Below are 24397 nucleotides of genomic sequence, written 5' to 3'. Positions count from 1 at the left end.
CACTTGGCCGCAGCTCTGTTTTTTTATCCAGTTTTTATTGAGTGCAGAACAGAAACATGAGAATCATAAAAAGCCTTTGCGCATGCCTAAACTTCTTCATTACATAAATAATCATCACAATACAAACAACATCTAAGACAAATTGTATGCTGTAACAGAAAGAAGAACATGTTTAACAAATGTCGCTGCATGATCATTGTCAGCCGCCTGTGTGCACGTTTGAAGGAGGACAGCAAAAAAAGTGCTGGTGTCTGTGGAACACCGTGGTACAGTGATGCACATGGAACAGAACGTTGACTCCACGCCGGCAGTATTCAGGTGTGGAGAAAGATGGCGACGATGGTTCTGCTCTTTGGAGATAACCTGAAGTGGAGACTTGACTGAATTGGCGCAAGAGGACGATGAGGGCAGACAGGCACTGGGTAATGATGATGCCGAGTGGCTGGGGCTCCCTTAGACCAGGTCTGGAAGCTGTAGCGAAACAAAATCAGACAAAATGATGCCACACATGGACCCCTACTAGTACCAGCAAGATGGTGGTGTTTGTCTTAACTTTCGGTTGTACTTGTGCTGTTTTGTATTCAATACATAGTGACTAACAGTTTAGGCTCTATTCTACCATGGCTACTTTTGTCCAATTTTAACCCAAGAAAACAATGTTTTTAAAAAAAAAATTCTTTGTTATTTACTGGGCTGGCGGCACGGTGGGCGACTGGTTAGAGCGTCAGCCTCACAGTTCTGAGGACAGGGGTTCAATCCCCGGCCCCGCCTGTGTGGAGTTTGCATGTTCTCCCCGTGCCTGCGTGGGTTTTCTCCGGGCACTCCGGTTTCCTCCCACATCCCAAAAACATGCATGGTAGGTTAATTGAAGACTCTGAATTGCCCATAGGTGTGAATGTGAGTGTGAATGGTTGTTCGTTTCTATGTGCCCTGCGATTGGCTGGCAACCAGTTCAGGGTGTACCCCACCTCCTGCCCGATGATAGCTGGGATAGGATCCAGCACTCCTGCGACCCTTGTGAGGATAAGCGGCTCAGAAAATGGATGGATGTTATTTACTGGATTAAATCATACAATTTGGGTAAAATGGGTTCATCCGAGAGGGGCTCAGAGTAGAGCTGCTACTCCTTCGCATTGAGAGGAGCCAGATGTGGTGGCTCGGGCATCTGTTTAGGATGCCTCCAGGATACCTCCCTGGTGAGGTGTTCCGGGCACGTCCCACCGGGAGGAGACCCCGGGGACGACCCAGGATACGCTGGAGAGACTACATCTCTCGGCTTGCCCGAGAACGCCTCGGGATCCCCTCGGAAGAGCTGGAGGAAGTCTGGGGTTCCCTGCGAAAGCTACTGCCCCCGTGACCCGACCTCGAATAAGCGGAAGAAAATGGATGGATGGTTGGATGGCTTTCAGTCTAGACTCAACGCTTGAATTTTTTTTAAGGTATACTACCAGGTTACATAATTTATCAATATATGGACAAGAGAGCAATTTCATGTAATATTCTTATTCCAAAGGTTTAATGGGGCTGATGAATGACACCTTTTTTTTAAAAGAAGGGAATGGAGATGGACAAGAACTACATTTTAATTTAAGAAGTGGAAGCTCCGGCGGCACTGTGGCCGACTGGTTAGCACATCTGCCTCACAGTTCTGAGGACCAGGGTTCAAATCCGGGCCTGGCCTGTTCTCCCCGTGCCTGCGTGGGTTTTTTCCGGGTACTCCGGTTTCCTCCCACATCCCAAAAACATGCATGGTAGGTTCATTGAAGACTCTAAATTGCCCGCAGGTGTGAATGGTTGTTTGTTTATATGTGCCCTGCGATTGGCAGGCGACCAGTTCAGGGTGAAAATCAGCACCTCCTCTGAGGCCATGGTCCACAGTCGGGAAAGAGTGTGGTGCACTCTCCAGGTCGAGGAAAAGAACCTACCCAAAGTGGTGGAATTCAAGTATCTCTGGGTCTTGTTCACCAGTGAGGGAAGAATGGAGCGGGAGATCGACAGGTGAATCGGTGCAGCATTTGCAGTGATGCGGACTCTGTATCGGTCTGTCGTGATGAAGAAGGAGCTGAGCCGAAAGGCAAAGCTCTCGATTTACCCGTTGATTTAAGTTCCTACCCTCACCTATGATCACGAGCTGTGGGTCGTGACCGAAAGAACAAGATCGCGGATACAAGCGGGCAAAATGAGCTTCCTCCGCAGGGTGTCCGGGCTCTCCCTTAGAGAAGCTCCGTCATCCAGGAGGGGGTTAGAGTCAAGCCGCTGCTCCTCCACATTGAGAGGAGCCAGATGAGGTTGCTCGGGCATCTGGTTAGGATGCACCCGGGACACCTCCCTAGTGAGGTGTTCCGGGCACGTCCCACCGGGAGGACGCCCCGGGGATGACCCAGGACACGTTAGAGAGACAATGTCTCCCAGCTGGCCTGGTATACGCCTGGAAGAGCGAGAGCCACTTCTTTTAGACAAAATGTACTTGTGAATTTGCTGTCAAAGCAATTCACAGAATCTTGGATTAAAGTCTCTAGTGATGTCAAGTGAAGATGCTAATCTTACTTAGGCTTGTACAATTATTGACCAAAATAATGATTTACGTTGCCCAGTGGTTGTCAAACATTAATACCATCCATCCATCCATTTTCTGTACCGCTTTATCCTCACAATGTCATGAACGGAACAGAGGCTAGGACCCAAAAATGCAAGACTCCAAAACAAATGGACAGTTTCCAAAAAGAGAGGTTTAATAGACGGGCATAGGTCGGTACACGGGCAGGCAATCCAAGAAGGGCAACAGTATCCAAGAACATGAGGCAAAGAGGCAATGTCGATAATCGGAACAGGGTCCAAGTCTTACTGTGAGTCTGTGACAAGGAATGCTGGAACGTGACGACAAGGTACAACGAACTGGCAACGAGTGGGAATGAGACACGAGGTTAAATACAATCGGTAATTAGGTATGAACGAGGCACAGGTGGTGAAGATGCTCACAGGAGCAGGTGTGTGAGAAACGAGAGAGAGGAAGACAAAACCTGGAACACACGCACGCACACACACACACACACACACACACATGACACACAAGGGTCGCAGGTGTGCTGGAGCCTATCCCAGCTATTTTCGGGCGAGAGGCAGTGTACACCCTGAACTGGTCACCAGCCAATCGCAGGGCAACATTTATACTATGTACCACTTAAAAAATACTTATCTTTTCAAATACCACCATAATGACCAATGTCTAAATATAGTAGCGAAGGAGGCCAAAGTGTTTAAGAATAATGAGACATAGGTTATTCCTAAAAGCAACTTGTATTTAGTATTATTGTAAACCACTGCAACATTATGTAATTTGAACATTAGCACAGCGCTGAATTCAGTGCAGGATTCTGGGCAGGATTGAATTTCCAAATCCAAATGCCAATTTTACTAGGATCAGGATTACATATCCTGGCTATAAATACAGGACACAATTTTGAGCCTATTAATTAATTTTTAACCTATTAAAGTAATATGAAGGTACTCTCGAAAATATTGGGTCAGCCTATTTTGGCTCATATACCTGTATCTCTTGGCGCTGTTCACTTTCACTACTCTCCTTAATAAAAGCTTACAAGTTAAAGAACGCTCATATAATACACCTTAACTGAAATGCTTCATATCCACATAGAGTTCCATAAAAGACTGCACCTGCATCACAAATGGCTCTATTCTTTGAAATCCTTTTGACTCACCTTACCAATAGAATGCTTTCCCTTCTCACTCTATGTGCTCCGCTGCCCTGATTATTAGTGATTATTGTTATCCATCCATCCATTTTCTGTATCGCTTATCCTCACTAGAGGGTGCTGGAACCTATCCCAGATGTCTCTGGGCAAGAGGCGGGATACACCCTGATCTGGTCGCCATCAGATCGCAGGGCACATATAAACAAACAACCATTCGCACTCACATTCACACCTACGAGGAATTTAGAGTCTTCAATTAACCTACCATGCATGTTTTTGGGATGTGGGAGGAAACCGGAGTACCCGGAGAAAACCCACGCGGACACGAGGAGAACATGCAAACTCCACACAGGCGAGGCCAGATTTGAACCCCCGGGCCTCAGAACTGTGAGGCAGATGTGCTAACCAGTCGGTCACCGTGCTGCCACACATGCTATATAAAGACGCAAAATCAGCCAGCACAATTTGTCTCATGTTATATCATTCACATTGCGCATGCTAAATTCATGTAGTTGCAAATATGGCCACAGACAAATTGAAAGTGTGGTAAAATGGAACATGGCCTGAGGGTTAAAAAGTAAATGTAATACTGCATGTATAAACAAACTCATAGGGTAGGGTAATTAGTGTGTAATTGAATGTACACTTCATGGTTCAAGTGGCAGAATTCCAATTGTTTGCTCTCAAGTGGTACAGTTGGGATATGCATCACGGCAGTGTTAATAGAAAAAAAATGTAAAAAAATTCAGACGGAAGATATGGATAAAAGTACAATTCATATTTGATATCTGAAATACAGTGATCCCTGGCATATTTGCGATTCACTAATTGACACTAAAATTCACCTATTCACATTTTTGGGGTAAACCTATCCTCTGCTATTCACTGAAAAACTCACATAATGCTGTTTTGTGCACAGGCCAAAGACCTGTCTAATATAAATTACTGATTTCATCTTTCTGCATCTTGGTGTCAAGGAACTGTGGTTAAGTGGGGGAGGAGCTTCATTTCGACAGTCTCACAGAAAAGTAGTGCTTTGGTGCCATCTTGTGGCATCTAATGCCATCATTTGAATCAACAAAGGAAAGATTTAGCCCAATCCAACTCAACAGTAAGTAACATTTAATTTATTATTCATGTTTGTAAATTTTATATAGTATTGTTTACATCTCTGTTTTCACTGCCACATAGTCTATTTGTCACTTGAAATGTACATTTAAATAGAGAGTCAAAAATACAAGATATAGGCAATAAATCAGAAATTGGGCAGTGTAAATCCAGCCTCATGAATTTTGCCAGGTTATGAGTGGCCAGATAAACATGTACCGTAATTTCTCATGTATAATACGCTCTCAAGTATAATATGAAAAAAATCGCATTTCGCAGCTTCTATGCACCCCAGAATCTCTGGTATCTATGTTAAGAAACTCTGTTATTATCCATATAGTAATCTGTATTTCATTAGGTTTTTCAAACATTTTTTAAAGCTCTCTGAAGTAAACCATCAAACACAGACGAACATGGAAAATGCTTGCCTTGCTCTGTGCGCATGCCCTGACAACAGTGATACTTCCGCCTACGAAAGCAGTTACCTAGTCTGAGAAATTATAACTACACGGTTGCGCGTCACATATTACAAAAACCCGGGTGAGCGTTTCTGCCATCTAGTGAACTAAGATGCTAAATCCGATGCTATGTTATGTCAAACAATCACATGTACCTGTATTTGTCCATACATTGTACAGTATTTTCGCTAAGAGCAAGTAGGTGGGAAATTTGTTTCATTGATTTTCGCCGTCTTAAGGATGACTAATTTGGTCATTTTCCTTCTACCTATGTATAGTATGCACCCTTCATTTTACATAAAATTTCTTGCAAATAAAATGCATACTATACATGAGAAATTACAGTAAACGTGACCAGAGAACTATTCTGCTACTTATAATAGGATGTTCAATCTCTTAAACTTTATTTTTATCATAAATGAACAGGGTATTTGATATATTTGCAAATCACAGCATAAAAATAAGAACCGTAAAAGTAAAAAATAAAAAATACTCTTAAGGTGTTTGAGATCATGTAGAGTGGGCGTTATAAGTACCTCGTTATCCAGATCATCCATTGGAGGCTTGTGGAGTGCATGTCAAGAAAGACATAATAAGGTTGAGTTTTTAGACCCTCAATTGTATGTTTCCCAAAACATACTGGTATCAAATTTTAATACGTAATGTCATACACTTGCCAAAATCTGATGGATTTCCACTCAGCCATTGAGCCAGTATATATACTACACTGTTCTTCTTCACTAATACTGTATGCCGCTATGCCATATTGAAATGCTATGCTGCTATGCTAGCCAACATTGCAAATTTTAGTTTTTATAATGAATAAATAAAGTGGTTGAGATTCTGTATTCGTTGGTGTGATAACTACCTCGTTATCCAGCGCATCGTTAGGTACCTCCTCATTTGGAAACTGGGGGTGTCAAGAAAAACAATAAAGTTTAGCCTTTTTACAATGGACTCATAATCAAAAGACGTGTTTGTATCAATAGTATTAGAGGCCAGATGGTTTCGGGGGGGCACTGACTTCTTCATCTTCGGGTTCTGGTGGGAGATCAGGGCAGTGACCATTTTCTGCAAAATCAAATGTCACATAACATGAAGATCCATGCAGTATTCATTGAGAATTTGAAAATTTCAAAAGTGACAAAAATTTCCAGATCCATATTAAAATGTTATGAGTTCTTTGTTGGTAACAACTTCATCAAAACATTTTTGGGGAGGATCTAAATGTGATGACAAAATCAAGAAATATGAAAGAAAAAACGTGCAATATGAATGTTCTCACCCAAGAAATCTGTACAGCTCCTATCTCTCCACGCTGCCAGGTTGAGGCGTCGCACTCTGTTGCAACGTACAAGCCGGTTCCTACTCGATATGACCCTGAAGGCATCACTGGGGATGGACGTGATGCCTGTGTTGTCACAGATGATCCTGGACATGGTGGCAGTGGACAAGGCAGCTCTCTGCCTCGTAGTGAAGACACCAGGGTTCTCGTACCACAACCTTTAGATTTGGGCAAGACCTTCATTAGCTGACAGTAAGTGTGATTGTGTGTGTGTATGTGTGTGTGTGTGTGTGTGTGTGTGTGTGTGTGTGTGTGTGTGTGTGTGTGTGTGTGTGTGTGTGTGTGTGTGTGTGTGTGTGTGTGTGTGTGTGTGTGTGTGTGTGTGTGTGTGTGTGTGTGTGTGTGTGTGTGTCTGTCTGTCTGTCTGTCTGTCTGTCTGTCTGTCTGTCTGTCTGTCTGTCTGTCTGTCTGTCTGTCTGTCTGTCTGTCTGTCTGTCTGTCTGTCTGTCTGTCTGTCTGTCTGTCTGTCTGTCTGTCTGTCTGTCTGTCTGTCTGTCTGTCTGTCTGTCTGTCTGTCTGTCTGTCTGTCTGTCTGTCTGTCTGTCTGTCTGTCTGTCTGTCTGTCTGTCTGTCTGTCTGTCTGTCTGTCTGTCTGTCTGTCTGTCTGTCTGTCTGTCTGTCTGTCTGTCTGTCTGTCTGTCTGTCTGTCTGTCTGTCTGTCTGTCTGTCTGTCTGTCTGTCTGTCTGTCTGTCTGTCTGTCTGTCTGTCTGTCTGTCTGTCTGTCTGTCTGTCTGTCTGTCTGTCTGTCTGTCTGTCTGTCTGTCTGTCTGTCTGTCTGTCTGTCTGTCTATCTATCTATCTATCTATCTATCTATCTATCTATCTATCTATCTATCTATCTATCTATCTATCTATCTATCTATCTATCTATCTATCTATCTATCTATCTATCTATCTATCTATCTATCTATCTATCTATCTATCTATCTATCTATCTATCTATCTATCTATCTATCTATCTATCTATCTATCTATCTATCTATCTATCTATCTATCTATCTATCTATCTATCTATCTATCTATCTATCTATCTATCTATCTATCTATCTATCTATCTATCTATCTATCTATCTATCTATCTATCTATCTATCTATCTATCTATCTATCTATCTATCTATCTATCTATCTATCTATCTATCTATCTATCTATCTATCTATCTATCTATCTATCTATCTATCTATCTATCTATCTATCTATCTATCTATCTATCTATCTATCTATCTATCTATCTATCTATCTATCTATCTATCTATCTATCTATCTATCTATCTATCTATCTATCTATCTATCTATCTATCTATCTATCTATCTATCTATCTATCTATCTATCTATCTATCTATCTATCTATCTATCTATCTATCTATCTATCTATCTATCTATCTATCTATCTATCTATCTATCTATCTATCTATCTATCTATCTATCTATCTATCTATCTATCTATCTATCTGTGGAGGTATGAGGCTGACCTGTCACCCTGGCGGACCCTCTGGAACTGGGTGGCGATGATGCAGGCAAACAGAGGGCCCACACGGCCGCCCCGGACAAAGGGCTCGGCCACGCCTCCCAGCCAGACGTCAATGTTGGCGGGCGTCCCATAGAGTTGCAGCAGCCTCTGGGCCAGGTCGCTGTTGTTCAGGACGTGAGCAAGCTCGGCCTGGTTCCTGGGCTCAGACAGGTTACAGAATTTGCGCCATGCGTTGTAGCCTAGCGAGGTAAAGATGGAAAGAGAGGGTATGAGGAAGTAGTCATCTGTGATGATGATGAATGAATGATGATGATGAACGAATGATGGATAAGAAAGCAGCAAAAAGGAAATTCCAATTCCAGGGGTCATTGTGTGACCTACCGGGCAAGCCATGGTCGCGCCCTCTCTGCATGTTCAGGGATCCCAGGTCTAGAGCCAGTTCCAGCACAAACTGGAAAAGCCTCTCCCTCAGAGCGTCCACCAACATGTGGTCCTGAGTATTCAATTTAGCAGGTCGGCCTACTAAACCACGCAGCAGCGAGTCAATGCCACCTGGAGGGACGCAAACAATGGGAATTCTCAAAAAAAAAAGTCATTTTGCATTAGGGGACAGGTGGGCCAATTGTTCCCACCAGATCCAGCAGAACCAGTAATTTATTACGCATTGTAAATTAAATACAGTGTAGTGAATCAACTGAAAAATGTGTAAGATTAAATGTGTGACAGTTTGATTTTCTGTAACTGCTAACTCTCCCTGTCCTTTATCTGTATCTATCGCAGCAGAGCCGTCAGACGCAAGTTTCAAGGAAATATCCTGAGCATGTTTTACCCACACACATACAGTATTATGCCTAGCAACAAGTGGCCGTGCAAACAAGTGAAGATCAAAAAAAGAAATGCCAGCTAGCTTAGTTACTTACAACCCCAATTCCAATTAAGTTGGGACGTTGTGGTAAACATAAAAACAGAAAACAGAATGATAAACTTAATTGTTTTTAGCAAATAATCATTAACTTAGAATTTTATGGCTGCAACACGTTCCAAAAAAGCTGAGACAGGGTAATGTTTACCACTGTGTTACATCAACTTTTCTTTTAACAACGTTCAATAAACGTTTGGGAACTGAGGACATTAATTGTTGAAGCTTTGTAGGTGGAATTATTTCCCATTCTTGCTTGATGTACAGCTTGAGCTGTTCAACAGTCCGGGGTCTCCGTTGTCGTATTTTACGCTTCATAATGCGCCACAACTCTAAATTGCCCTTATGTGTGAATGTGTGCGCGAATGGTTGTTTGTTTATATGTGCCCTGCGATCGGCTGGCGACCAGTTCAAGGTGTACCCGGCCTCTTGCCCAAAGATAGCTGGGATAGGCTCCAGCACGCCCACGACCCTTGTGAGGATAAAGCGGTACAGAAAATGGATGGATGGATAATGCGCCATACATTTTCAATGGGAGACAGGTCTGGACTGCAGGCAGGCCAGTCTAGTACCCGCACTCTTTTTGTACGAAGCCACGCCGTTGTAACACGTGCAGAATGTGGTTTGGCATTGTCTTGCTGAAATATGCAGGGGTGTCCATGAAAAAGACGTTGCTTGGAAGGCAGCATATGTTTCTCCAAAACCTGAATGTACCTTTCAGCATTAATGGTGCCTTCACAGATGTGTAAGTTACCCATGCCATTGGCACTAACACAGCTGCATACAATCACAGATGCTGGCTTTTGAACTTTGCATCCATAACGGTCCGGATGGTTCTTTTCCTCTTTGGCCCGGAGGACACAACATCCACAATTTACAAAAACAATTTGAAATGTGGACTCATCGGACCACAGAACACTTTTCCACTTTGCATCAGTTCATCTTAGATGAGCTCGGGCCCAGAGAAGCTGGCGGCGTTTCTGGGTGTTGTTGATAAATGGCTTTTGCTTTGCATAGTAGAGTTTCAAGTTGCACTTACGGATGTAGCGCAGAACTGTATTTACTGACGTTGGTTTTCTGAAGTGTTTCTGAGCCCATGTGGTGATATCCTTTACACATTGATGTCGGTTGCTGATGCAGCGCCGCTTGAGGTATCGACGGTCACGGGCATTCAATGTTGGTTTTCGGCCTTGCCGCTTACATGCAGCGATTTCGCCAGATTCTCTGAACCTTTTGATTATATTATGAACCGTAGATGATGAAATCCCTAAATTCCTTGCATTGTACGTTGAGGAACATTGTCCTTAAACTGTTCGACTATTTTCTCACGCACTTGTTCACAAAGAGGTGACCCGCGCCCCATCTTTGCTTGTGAATGACTGAGCAATTCAGGGAAGCTCCTTTTCTACCCAATCACGGCACCCACCTGTTCCCAATTAGCCTGTCTACCTGTGGGATGTTCCAAACAGGTGTTTGATGAGCATTCCTCAACTTTCTCAGTCTTTTTTGCCACCTGTCCAAGCTTTTTTGGAACGTGTTGCAGCCATAAAATTCTAAGTTAATGATTATTTGCTCAAAACAATAAAGTTTATCAGTTTGAACATTAAATATCTTGTGTTTGTGGTGTATTCAATTAAATATAGGTTGAACATGATTTGTAAATCATTGTATTCTGTTTTTATTGATGTTTAACACAAGGTCCCGACTTGGTCCCGACTATGACAAAAGAAAACCTACAAAAAACATCCTATTTTCTGTAGTCCTTGTCAGTGCGGATAGGCAACCCTAATGAGGTATTAGGGTTGCAACTGAGCTGGACCCTATCCCATCTGGACGCCAGCCAGTCGCAAGGCAGATATAGACAATCAACCATTCACACTCACATTCACACCACAGTATGGGCAATTTATCCATATATCCATTTTTCATTAATATGTGGCTTGGTTGTGTTGTGGCATTCTCATTTTGGTGGAGCTCACCCTCAAAGATGATTCTCCAGGGGGTGAAGAAGGCTTTGAACAAGGGGATGCTGGGGAACTGACGATCCTCTCTGTAGTCCGGGCCCAGGCGGGAGAATACAGGCTGGATGGCCAAGTGAGCGAAGCGGTAGGCTGCTGTGGCGAAGACATTGGAGATCCTGGGGTCCACATTGGGGTTGTAGCCGGGGTAAGGTCCCAGCAGCCTGCGCATGGCATCGTCCCCCACAATGTGCGGCAGATAGTCACGGATTACAAATACCTAAGAAATGTGGACGAGTTAAGTTTTCGCGTTTTGAAGACCACGAAGGGGGAATGAATCTAAATGAATCTGACCTGTGAATAAGCTCCCATGATCTTGCGGGCCTCTTGGTAGAGTGTCTCACTGTCCCATTGGGGGTTCAGTCTTTTCAGACCACGGGCTAGACGGTTGTGTTCACGCAAGAACAAAGTGTGAATTGAAGTGAGGGCAACGTTCTCATCTACACGGACGTCACCTGGAAGACATTAAATCATTCATTTGATCAGATGAGTGCGACATAAGCAGTGCTTCATTCATTCTATTTAGTGAAGTTTCTTCCAGTCGATAGCAGAAGATACAACTAACCTGGTATCCACCTGTTGCCATTTATACAACAGAATACAGTAATAATTTTATGGTCAACCAAAAAGGCCTGGACTTCACACTGAAAACATACATTTGTGAATAAATTGAGATAAGATCACCATTATTTCAATATACTGTATCTACTTTTTGTGACATTTCTGTTTGCTGAGATTTTTTAAATGTAAAATATGTGCCTTGGCTCAATAACAGTTAGGAAACACTGCTATATACCATATGCTGCGTAGCTATGCTATGCTGCCATTGCCACCCAGCAACTTTATTGAGCTAGCCTGCACCGCGCTGCTAGGTTTTGCTATGCCAAAAGGCTAAAAAGGTTTTCAAGATGACTGACCCGCAATGAAACAAGGAACCTCTCTGGCGTTGGTGTTATTGGTGACCCGCCTGCGGGTGGCACACATGTTGACCGGCAGAGGGTGAAAGGGCAGCAGCTCCTGTCCGTTGTCAGTAAACTCGGAATTGACGCGCATAAGGCCATCACTGTTGAGGTCGCGGAGGCTGAGAGCGAGTTTAGTCTCAGAGCCGTACACTTGGCCCAAGTCAAGGAATGCGGTCAGTGCATTTATCTGCTCCCGCTTGTTGGCTTCTCCTCCGAAGTTGAAGGCCGAATTTCCCGTCCCGCAAACGGGGGCGGATCTGAACGAGGGGATGCAGCTGTCAGGACCGCTTTGCAAGCGTGGGTCGTTGGGAGGAATCTGTAAGGGAAACATATGCCTAATGTATGTTTCATTTCTGGCCAATTTTTGAGTTTCAGAGACTGACCGGGATGGGGATGCACGGCTCAGTGCGCTCACAGCTTTCGTCGCAGTTGATCCCGTTGCTGAAGGAGCGGATGCTGGGCGAGAAGGGTGTGAAAGTGATGTCGTGATCGTTCCACTGACCAAATAAGGTCACCATGTGTGAGAACTCCCCATCACTGACCACGCCCGCATCCGTCGTGCTCAGGATATTATTGGACACCTCGCGAACCTAAGGGGTGCAGAACAGACGACTGACTTTTTATTCAGCTCATAAAATACAAGCAAGATTTCAGTTTCCAAACAAGTACCAGTGGAAGCATGAAGTTGTTGAATGTTCGGTTGGGGTGCCACCCTTTAGGTTGCGAGATGCCATCATCGTACTCAGCAGGAAGCCAGCGGGTGAAGGGAGTGTTTGAGGCTCCTCGGCGGGGGTTTTGTCTACAATGCAAACATTTGTGTGTAGAAACTCAACATTTGTGTGTAGAAACTCCAAAGGAAGTGTGCACATTCGGTTACATAAGGCCCCAAAAAATATAAAAACAACCGTGTCGTTTCAACACTTTTGTGTTTTTATGATTTTGTTTTAGTGGAGTGGCATACCATTGTCTTTCTAAAAAAAAATTAAGTGTCGGACTACCACTGTAAAATAATTAAATATGAATAGTTTCAGCAAAGTGCAGTTTTCCTTCTTTGCATTTGAAAAATACTTAATATTTGCATTGTCAATGAAGGAAAATTTAAGAGACACGAATAGAAAAATAAGAAGCTCACCGGTTGTTGCAAACGCTTGTAGCAGTGCGATACTTGTCGAGGTTTTGCGTGCTGCTACAGGGCGGAGGTCTGACTTGAGCGGCACAACCCGTTATCATGCTCAGTCTCTCCAGATCCTCCGCAGAGAGCAAATCTGTGATGATGACACGTTAGCAACATTAATTTCCTGTATAGGAAACTCTCACACCATCCACAAAACCGAGGAGCTCTCTTCATCTGACCTGTTGCATTGAGGGAGCGTTTGTGGATGTTGTGCACTCTCTCCTGCACGAGGTACAAGGTCTGTGCCATGTAGTCTGCAGCCCTCACAGCGGAGCGAGTGTCCCCACGAGGCTGCTTCAGCAGACGCAGAGCATCGTGAGGACTCACCACATCGTTGCGGACTCGTCTAAGACTCCTGGAGGTGACAAGAAGGTCCCCAAGTTGATTAAACTTAAATTGTCCTAATGTCACTGTTGCCAACCTCCCGCAAGGAGCTCATGTTTTGATTGCTGTTTGTTGGATTTTCTAGAAAATACATATGCAGTATACTGATACTGTATATCCTGGTTGGTTAACTACTCTTGGCTGGTCCGTTAAATGTTTTAGAACTAAACATTATCCAGTGTTATTTAATATGTTAATTAGTCTGATTGCACAAAACATTAAACATAATGTTAGTTAACTTGATTACACATAAACCCATTAACCAATGTTAGTCGGTTAATCTGATTGAACAAAATATTTAGTTCGGTAACTTGATTAGCCAATGTCAGTTAGACAACATGAAGAAATAATGATGAATCATAAAAAAAATTAACTAATGTAAGTTAGTTAGCAGAATAAAACAAAAACCTGTTCATTATTGAGTTAACCTGATTGGACAAAGCATTGAACTAGTGTTACTTGGTTAGTTGGTTAACATTTTTACATAACAACACTAAAACAATATTACTTAGTCAGTCAGTATGTAAGTAAGTTAGTTAGTTAGTTTGCATAATTACACGATCAGCCTTTAAACAGTGTTGTTTGCTTATTTAGTTACTTGATTGGCCAAAGCACGTTACTTGCATAGCTAGATAACATGTCCACATAAAACACTCAACCAAGTGTAATATTTCTGTCAGTCAGTTGGTTAGTTATTTACCATAACTACACAAAAAGCCTTTATGTTAGTTAGTTTGTTAATTAGTAATCCTGAGTGGACAAAGCAATTGGCTAACGTTAGTTACTACGTGAGATTTGTTAGTATGTTAGACAAAATATTGTGGGTTGGATATTTATTTTTTTAGTTAGTTCATTTGTTTAGACAACCCAGCCACATGTTTGCAAAATGTTAGTTAGTTAATTAGTTAGTTAACATGTTGCCAAATAAACACTCAGCCAATGTTAGTTGGTTAGTCAAGATTATTACACAAAATCCTTTAATTTAGATTAATGTAAATTATTACTTGCCAATATTACATCAATTATTTAAATGTATTTGTCATTTATTGTAGCAAGTTTTCTCCCGGTACTCTGGTTTCCTCCCACATTCCAAAAACATGCGTAGTAGGTTAATTGAAGACTCTAAATTGCCCGTAAGTGTGAATGTTTGTTTGTTTCTATGTGGCTAGCAACCAGTTCAGGGTGTATATGTGTGTGTGTGTGTGTGTGTGTGTGTGTATATATATATATATATATATATATATATATATATATATATAGCAACGCTGTTAGTGGAGGCAAAGTGTTAGCACATTCCACGCTTGTGAAAGGCATGAAAACTAAAATAATCACGATACCTGCACATTGTGCTGCCTTCACAAGAAGGGAACTGGAAATAACCTTTCAAAGGTAAGAATATATTATTTTCAAATGTGCTTTGATGTTGACAAAAAAAGTAAACCATGAAAATTGGTTGAGAAATTAGCAATTGATTTATATTCAATATAAAGGTGGCCGTCATGTAGGCATGATGGCTAGGTGGGCTGCTTCAGCGCGCTGGCGTGACAAGTCTCCTATTGATACTGTATCTGTGGGTGACTATCTACTAAGTGTCAAATTAGTTTCTGATCCAAATTGTTGAGCCTTTGCAGAGGTCTGTGCTCTGGCAAGCTCCATTCGAGTGAAACATGCAGAATTTCTGTTTATACCACCGCTAGATTAAAAGAAAAATTACAAAAACTTACTCTGCTCTGGAGTATGTGTAGGCATTGTCAACAATATGTTTGGCTTCTTCAAAGCATTGTTGAAGGAAAGAACTACCAAGATGTTCTATGAAGAGTAAGAAAAAACAAAAAGTTCAAATGGAAGGGCAGAAATATTCTTAATTTCACCAAACTACTAGGATTTATTGGGATAGCATTTCTGTGTAAATGTAAATAATATTGCATTTACCGGTGTGTTCCAAGTGTGCAGGCACTAGGCAGACGCTCAGCACGAGGAAGACCGGAAAAAGCATCTCTGAAAGTATTTCAAAACAGCTATTAGCAATATTCGCAATTTGTCAACAGGTAACCAGCAGTTACCAACAGGTAACCAGCAGTTACTGAAATTGTAACAATTCTAGAAAGAAAAGGGAGAGACAGTCACAGACAATATAACAGCATTACCTGTCAGAAGAGCATGAATGGTGTCACTGCAGTGATGTGGGCCATCTGTTTATATTTTGTGCCATGTGGAGGCCTCGCCCATTGAATTGCTCGATGATTGTCAGGAAACAGACATGATTTCCTTGTTCCTTGTTGTAGTTGTCTTACCAGCATTGGATTAGATGAGTTAATATAACCTCTAAGTTACTAGATATTGTAATGGCACACATATTCAGCCTTGTAGCGCACACAAAAACAGTGTAGGTAAAACAGTGCATTCTCAAAAATGTAATAGATTTACCCCTCATGATGTAATAACACTGCCTGTATCCCCAAATAAATAAGAAATAAATTTGGGTTTTGATCTTAATAACAACAGAAAATAATTTTATTGGTGTTTAGGATGAAAAGAAAAAAGAAATACATGGTTTTTAATTTAATAGTGAAAATATATTTATGAACGAAATATTGTTGAACATTAACTTCAGTTTTATTTGTTTAAATATTGTCTAATTCATAAGAATAATGTGGTTTTATTTATTTGACTTTATTCATACTATCATAATGACATGGTTGTACTGCCTTATTGTGTTGCCATTTGGACTCAAGTTCAAGTTACTAAATATGTTAACTATGCCTTGATCTGATTTTATTTTCTGACCACATTTGGCAACCCTATAAAATTTGTTTGCTTCATTTATTCAATTTTAATAATTTTAGTTCATCACGGGCGGCACGGTGGGCGACTGGTGAGAGCGTCTGCTTCACAGTTCTGAGGTACGGGGTTCAATCGCCGACCCCGCCTGTGTGGAGTTTGCATGTTCTCCCCGTGCCGGAGGCGTACGGGAGGCATCCAAATCAGATGCCCCAACCACCTCATCTGGCTCTTCTCGATGTGGAGGAGCAACGGCTCGACTCTGAGATCCTCCCGGATGACTGAGCTTTTCAACTTATCTCTAAGGGAGAGCCTGGACACCCTGCGGAGGAAACTCATTTCAGCCGCTTGTATCCGGGATCTTGTTCTTTCGGTCACGACCCACAGCTCGTGACCATAGGTGAGGGTAAGAACGTAGATCGACCGGTAATTTGAGAGCTTCGCCTATCGGCTTAGCTCCTTCTTTATCACAACGGATCGATACAAAGTCCGCATCACTGCAGACGCTGCACCGATCCGCCTGTCGATCTCCCGTTCCATTCTTCCCTCACTCTTGAACAAGACCCCAAGGTACTTGAACTCCTGCACTTGGGGCAGGATCTCATCGCCTACTTGGAGAGGGCATGCCACCCTTTTCCGACTAAGGAACATGGTCTCAGATTTGGAGGTGCTGATTCTCATCCCAGCCGCTACACACTTAGCTGCGAACTGCTCCAGTTAGAGTTGGAGGTCACAGCTCGATGAAGCCAACAGAACCACATCATCTGCAAAAAGCAGAGATGCAATACTGACGCCACCAAACCGGACATCACTCTACGCCTCGGCTGTGTCTAGAAATTCTGTCCATAAAAGTTATGAACAGAATCGGAGACAAAGGGCAGCCTTGGCGGAGTCCAACCCTCACCAGAAACGAGTCCGATTTACTGCCGGATATGCGGACCAAACTCTGACTCCGGTCGTACAGGGACCAAACAGCCCGTATCAAGGGGTTCGGTACCCCATACTCCCGAAGCACCCCCCACAGGACACGGTCGAACGCCTTCTCCAAGTCCACACAGTTCTGCCTCACAGTTCTGACGACCAGGGTTCAGATCCCGGCCCCGCCTGTGTGGAGTTTGCATGTTCTCCCCGTGCCTGTGTGGGTTTTCTCCGGGCACTCCGGTTTCCTCCCACATCCCAAAAACATGCATGGTAGGTTCATTGAAGACTCTAAATTGCCCGTAGGTGTGAATTGGAGTGCGAATGGTTGTTTGTTTACATGTGCCCTGCGATTGGCTGGCAACCAGTTCAGGGTGTACCCCGCCTCCTGCCCGAAGATAGCTGGGATAGGCCCCAGCACTCCCGTGACCCTTGTGAGGATAAGCGGCTCAGAAAATGGAAAAATTTGAAATGCGAACTCGTCGGACCACAGAACACTTTTCATCAGTCCATCTTAGATGAGCTCGAGAAGTCGGCGTCGTTTCTGGGTGTTGTTGATAAATGGCTTTTGCTTTGCATAGTAGAGTGTTAAGTTGCACTTATGGATGTAGCGCTGAACTGTGTTTACTGACATTGGTTTTCTGAAGTGTTCCTGAGCCCATGTGGTGATATCCTTTACACATTGATGTCGGTTTTTGATGCATTGCCGCCTGAGGGATCGAAGGTCACGGGCATTAAATGTTGGTTTTCGGTCTTGCCGCTTATATGCAGTGATTTCTCCAGATTCTCTGAACCTTTTGAAGATATTATGGACTTTAGATGATGAAATCCCTAGATTCTTTGCAATTGTACGTTGAGGAACATTGTCCTTAAACTTCGACTATTTTCTCACGCCCTTGTTTAAAAACAGGTGAACTTCACCCCATCTTTGCTTGTGAATCACTGAGCAATTCAGGGAACCTCCTTTTATACCCAATCATGGCACCCAACTGTTCCCAATTAGCCTGTGCACCTGTGGGATGTTCCAAACAGATGTTTGATGAGCATTCCTCAACTTTCTCAGTCTTTTTTGCCACCTGTCCGATCTTTTTTGGAACGTGTTGCAGCCATAAAATTCTAAGTTAATGATTATTTGCCAAAAACAATCAAGTTTATCAGTTTGAACATTAAATATCTTGTCTTTGTTGTGTATTCAATTAAATATAGGTTGAACATGATTTGCAAATCATTGTATTCTGTTTTTATTTATGTTTAACACAACGTCCCAACTTCATTGGAATTGGGGTTGTAAACTAATGAGGCATACTTTTCCTGATGGGAAAAAGGAGACTTTCATCTCTTTATGTGGACCACTTGGAGGGGACCGCCACTGCTGTTTAACATACCTACTACTGTATTTTTAATTCCCACCTCATCCACAGTGTCCTTGTCCGACGGTGTGCCTTGTTTGTTACTTGTATGTAATGTATGAGTTTCAATTTTTGAGCTACAGAAATAAATTTAGTTTACCAAATCATTACATTCATTGATATGCACCTGTATCTACAATATAGTGACTTGTGTCATGAACAGGCTGGATGTGTGCAAATCTACCTTCTCCATAGATCCACTATTAATGGCTTCCTTACCAAAAGACAGATCTCTCTAAAACACTCACTAAAATAAGTACATTGTAGTATTGTGCACATCATTGTTTGCAACATCCCAGAGAGTTGTACGAAGCCAGTTGAGTTCCCGTTTAGGGGACCTCAAAAAGCAGAAATGTGCAGCATTGGTTGAAATGTTGTTGGTCAACCCTTAGGGATGTAGCAATGGTTCTCATTTCACCAGTGGCTCTGTTAGCAAGACACCTCATTGGTCATTGTTGGGAAAGAGAAGCAATGTTTTACAGTTTTTACTGTCAAAAGTAGGCTTTCCACTATCATGATTTTTGGGGCCGATCACCAATCAGCGAGTTTAAAAAAAACGATAACCGATCACATGATGGAGGAATGTGTCTATTTAAATGACCTGTTCATTTACTGTATATACTTGTGTACTTAATTGCTCAAAACATTATATTTACAATAAATAATCTATTTATGCCAGTGAGGCATAGTGACAGACAGAACAAATGAATGGTCTTCTATTAGATTGCAGGAAGTAAATACAGTAATTAATGTATCCACTTTTTGTGACATTTTTGTTTGTTGGTGTGCCGTGAGATTTTTCAATTGTAAAATATGTTCCTTGGCACCATAAAGGTTGGAAATCACTGCTCTCGTCAGGTCATGTATTCTAATCAGTCAGGTCAAACCAACATTACAACATGATAGAAATAATGGGTGCTAATTAAATGACTTTATTTTTAATTAAATTACTTCACCCACACCGAAACTTTAGAGCATGAGTCGACAGAATGGCGGCATGTTTGCGTACAACCGTTTGTGCTAGCACTAGTTTGCAAGGCTACATAACGTTTTTGTTGCCTGCTTGCGAGCCGTATCGTATTAAATGTACGTGAACATACCTGAAGCAAGCCTTAAATGAACGTCCTCTCCTGAGCACCGGTGACCACAAACACACGGTTTTCCCCATTTTGTTCTTACAAACACACTGTGCGATCCATTATTGTTGTCGTCGCCATGGTAACGAGTGTATCCGGTCGCGTTTGCGTTGACACGATGAAGCCCAGTGATCGGAAAAAATGGGATGCGGTGGTATCGGAATACAAGAATTTATTGCAGTAGTCTGACATAGTGCAATCGTGAAAGAGCAAATTTGTCTTGTAGTCTGATCCGGGCATTATGTGCTGTCTGTCTCAGACTTGTTGTCTGTTCCACACCGCCGACATGTTTATTTTTTTTAAAATAACTTCATTGACCGTCAGACATTTACAGGACTACGCCAAAAGACATGCGACAAGGCTAAAAATAAACTAGGTTTTGGATTTAAATATACTGTGCAGGATGGCGACGCGGAATAAATGTCTTTTGCGGAGCCGATCAATGACGTCATTGATCGGACCGGCGAATTATGACATTAAAGCCGATCAGATGATCAACATAAAATGCTAATTATTGGCCGATACCGATAAGGCCGATAAAATCGGTGTAAAGTCTATTCAAAAGCGTAAAAGCAAATAATAAGTGACCCAGTGAGCATCAGCGACTCAAAGTTCAATTATATGTACCGGAGAATACAGTGGGTTTGGACATTGCTCAGCAAAGTTTTTTCTCATACTGTACTTAATCACTCATTTTCCTGTACATAATAAGGAAGCAGCACAATAAACCCATTAAGTCTCAACATCACAGCTGGTAAAACAGTAAAGGAAGACTTGGCAGAAAATCAGGAGGGTAAAAGCTCCTCCATCCATGAGGGACAGCAAGAAAGGATCTTCACAGAGTACAGCTATTCCACTTATATAGAAATTGGTGCCGCTACTTTTCTTTAGCTTTTTACCCAGTTGTACAGTGGGTACGGAATGTATTCAGACCACCTTACTCTTTTCTATATTGCAGCCATTTGCTAAAATCATTTTTTCCACATTAATGTACACAGAAGACCACATGTTAACAGGAAAAAAAAAGAATTGTTGACATTTTTGCAGATTTATTAAAAAAAGAAAAACTGAAATATCACAGCCATAAGTGTTCAGACCCTTTGCTGAGTATTTAGTAGAAGCACCCTTTTGAGCTAATACAGCCATGAGTCTTTTTCTGGAATGATGCAACCAGTTTTTCACACCTGGATTTGGGGATCATCTGCCATTCCTCCTTGCATATCCTCTCCAGTTCTGTCAGGGTGGATGGTGAACGTTGGTGGGCAGCCATTTTCAGGTCTTTCCAGAGATGCTCAATTGGGTTTAAGTCAGGGCTCTGGCTGGGCCATTCAAAAACAGTCACAGAGTTGTTCTGAAGCCACTGCTTCGTTATTTTAGCTGTGTGCTTAGAGTCATTGTGTTTTTTTAAGGTGACCCTTCTGCCCACTCTGAGGTTCTGAGCACTCTGGAGAAGGTTTTTGTCCAGGATATCCCTGTACTTGGCCGCATTAATCTTTTCTTCGATTGCAACCAGTCTCCCTGTCCCTGCAGCTGAAAACCACACCCACAGCATGATGCTGCCACCACCATGCTTCACTGTTGGGACTGTATTGGACAGTGTCCGGTTTTCTCCACACATGCCACTTAGAATTAAGGCCAACAATTTCTATCTTGGTCTCATCAGACCAGACAATCTTATTTCTCACCATCTTGGAGTCTTTCAGGTGTTTTTTTTTTTTTAGCAAACTCCATGCGGGCTTTTCATCTGTCTTGCATTGAGGAGAGGCTTCCGTGCAGTGATGGTTGACTTTCTTGAACTTTCTCCCATCTCCCAACTGCATCTCTGGAGCTCAGACACAGTGTTCTTTGGGTTCTTCTTTACCTCTCTCACCAAGGCTCTTCTCCTCCAATTGCTCAGTTTGGCCGTACGGCCAGCTCTAGGAAGGGTTCTGATCGTCCCAAACGTCTTCCATTTCAGGATTATGGAGGCCACTGTGCTCTTAGGAACCTTAAGTGCAGCAGACATGTTTTTTGTAACCTCGGCCAGATCTGTGCCTTGCCACAATTCTGTCTCTGAGCACTTAAGGAAGTTACTTTGACCTCATGATTCTCATTTGCTCTGACATGCACTATGAGCTGTAAGGTCTTATATAGACAGGTGTGTGGCTTTCCTAATCAAGTCCAATCAGTATAATCAAACACAGCTGGACTCCAACGAAGGTGTAGAACCATCTTAAGGATTATCAGAAGAAATGGACAGCACCAAGTTAAATATATGAGTGTCACAGCAAAGGGTCTGAATACTTATGGCTGTGTGATATTTCAGTTTTTGTTTTTTTAATAAATCAGCAAAAATTTCAACAATTTTTTCTCTCAATATGGGGTGCTGTGTGGACATTAATGAGGAAAAAATGAACTTAAATGATTTTCAAAAATGGCTGCAATATAAAAAAAAGAGGGGGTCTGAAAACTTTCCATACCCACTGTATGTGAGAATTAGAGAACTAACACATTCCACACATTCATTGATTCAGAATTGACACAAACTCTTTAAATGGAGCAAACACCTTAATAACATTGCTTGGTTTTAATGGACACTTTTTATTTTTCTATACCACTAAACTTAAAAGTACCATAAGAAACATATTGTTCAGTAATGGCTCTGAATAATTTTCAATCAATACTGAACATTATTATCTTTGCAAAGATACGACTTCGGGCGAAAGGCGGACTACACCCTGAACGGGTTGCCAGTCAGTCACAGGGCACATATAGGCACGGAAAACCTCTCGCACTCACATTCACACCGTCACTTGAGTGGGAACTGAACCCACACTGCCTGGACCGCAGTCAGGCGAATGTACCACTACACCATCAGTGACCAGACACACAATGTTAATAAATAAGGAGGAGGAATAAAATGGAGAAATACCCACCGTATAAAGGATACTCAGTAAAATTACAGTATGTGCATAGGGCGCATTGGGATAGGGCGCCTATTTGTGCATTTGAAGGTCAATTCCTGGTCCATGTAAGATTCTACTCTGACACAAATGGCAAAAATGTTGAGGAAAAAAAAACAAACAAACAACCTGATAGACTTACAATACTTAACTTCCTTACAAAAATTCACCAACTGTTCACCTTCTACATGTCACCTCCTACTTAGTGAGAGACAATGTGCCAGCAGTTGGCAGTTCAATGGAATCCAGTTGGTTATCATTCCCGCTCAACCTAAGCACTGTCGAGGCGTGACACGTCTTCTCAATGAAAACAAACAAATAAACAATCGCCTATCTTGTGCTAATGCTTTGTTTTCATTCTCATGAGAAGAGTTGTGCTTTCAACTTGAGATTGTTGCTGCCATTCCTCAACGTCCCTCAACAAGAATTCAAACCTAATCAAAACATTACATTTTAGTAGCAATATGAGAAGTGGCTGCCATCTTTGTGGCATTTTCTAAAAAAAACATGGAATGAGCACTTCAAACGTCTCTGATTACGAAAGTTCATGACCTATTCTACTGCCCAGACTGCTCTTCTCAAGAATAATGTTCCATTTTTGCTATTTAAGTCAATATCACGGTAATTTTGATGGGTCGACATGGAAAACCCATTGGTGTTTCAAACCGTACAAGCTTATTGTTGTATATTTTTAACTGAAACTTTTCAGCCGGAGAAGGGGTTCCCGAAGTAGCTGACGACACAAAAGGGTCTAGGAGAATTGTGGACAAATAATGAAGTTACAGTTAAGGTATTACTCTAATTTGAAGATGTTTTTGAGCAGTTTCTATAGTTGACATCACACAAAAACATTCCCCAAAAAGTCACTTTTATTCCCGACACAGAAAACTAATTTTATCTAGAACCCATTATCCGATTTTAAAAATTCTAAGTGTGTTGTACTCAGATTGAAGTGGCCATTTCAACCAGATTTTGATTCATTTTTGGGAAATATTGTCACCTTGCTAGTTTTAGTTTACCCCTGTTACATGATTTCAATAAAGATGCAGTAAGAGGTTCTGAAGTATGAAAGTAACCATACAGTACTGTATATGTTTAGATGTGGAAACTCCATACACTGTAGTTGCAGTTAGCCAAGCGACGTGACCGATGGCCACTGAACGATCTGTAATTATTTGCCAACCATCAGCGATTCCAAATGTCGAATCGCAAGTGAACGGCATCACGACAACACAAAAGGTCACATGATTTTTCACAACACAAATTACATTTGTGGGGACCAAGCCAGAAACAGCCTGCTGCCAATATACAGCGTTTAACAATATTGAGTACACCCCTCACATTTTTGTAAATATTTTATTGTATCTTTTCATGGACAACACTGAAGAACACGAAACTTATAAATATAAAGTGCTCAGCGGACAGCTTGTATTACAATGTAAATTTACTTGCCAATCCTATATATTAGGGCTAGGACTTTAATGGCCTCGCCCTTTATATTAGGGCTAGGACTTTAATCTATCTATCTATCTATCTATCTATCTATCTATCTATCTAGATATATATGTATATATTCAATAGCATGAAAATGTATGATGACACTGAGTTTAGTCACACCCCATTGCAATGATCCTCCAGTACTGCAACAATCTTTGCCCC

General features: G+C 42.0%; 1 protein-coding gene across 6 annotated transcripts; it reads right to left on the bottom strand.

Moving 5' to 3' along the window:
• Positions 1-31: 31 nt before the first annotated feature.
• Positions 32-22969, bottom strand: mpx (myeloid-specific peroxidase). 6 transcript variants are annotated; one of them, XM_061698453.1, is made up of 19 exons: positions 22899-22969; positions 22712-22814; positions 15700-16655; positions 15485-15550; positions 15277-15361; positions 13348-13523; positions 13127-13259; positions 12664-12793; positions 12378-12584; positions 11950-12310; positions 11327-11487; positions 10994-11252; positions 8477-8647; positions 8097-8334; positions 6564-6781; positions 6303-6349; positions 6147-6188; positions 5815-5841; positions 32-471 (listed from the first exon to the last, which is right to left on the bottom strand). In XM_061698453.1, the coding sequence occupies exons 4-19, from the start codon at positions 15546-15548 to the stop codon at positions 454-456; spliced, it is 2337 nt and encodes a 778-aa protein (XP_061554437.1). In that variant the 5' UTR covers positions 15549-15550; positions 15700-16655; positions 22712-22814; positions 22899-22969; the 3' UTR covers positions 32-453. The 6 variants fall into 6 exon arrangements, with proteins under 6 accessions (XP_061554437.1, XP_061554436.1, XP_061554438.1 ...); XM_061698452.1 differs by having other exon boundaries at positions 22712-22940; XM_061698454.1 differs by having other exon boundaries at positions 15700-15841; positions 22712-22940.
• Positions 22970-24397: the final 1428 nt, after the last annotated feature.

This window comes from Phycodurus eques, chromosome 15, assembly GCF_024500275.1.
Source record: "Phycodurus eques isolate BA_2022a chromosome 15, UOR_Pequ_1.1, whole genome shotgun sequence".
Taxonomy (NCBI): Eukaryota; Metazoa; Chordata; class Actinopteri; order Syngnathiformes; family Syngnathidae; genus Phycodurus; species Phycodurus eques.
This window is presented reverse-complemented; position numbering and strand designations above follow the sequence as displayed.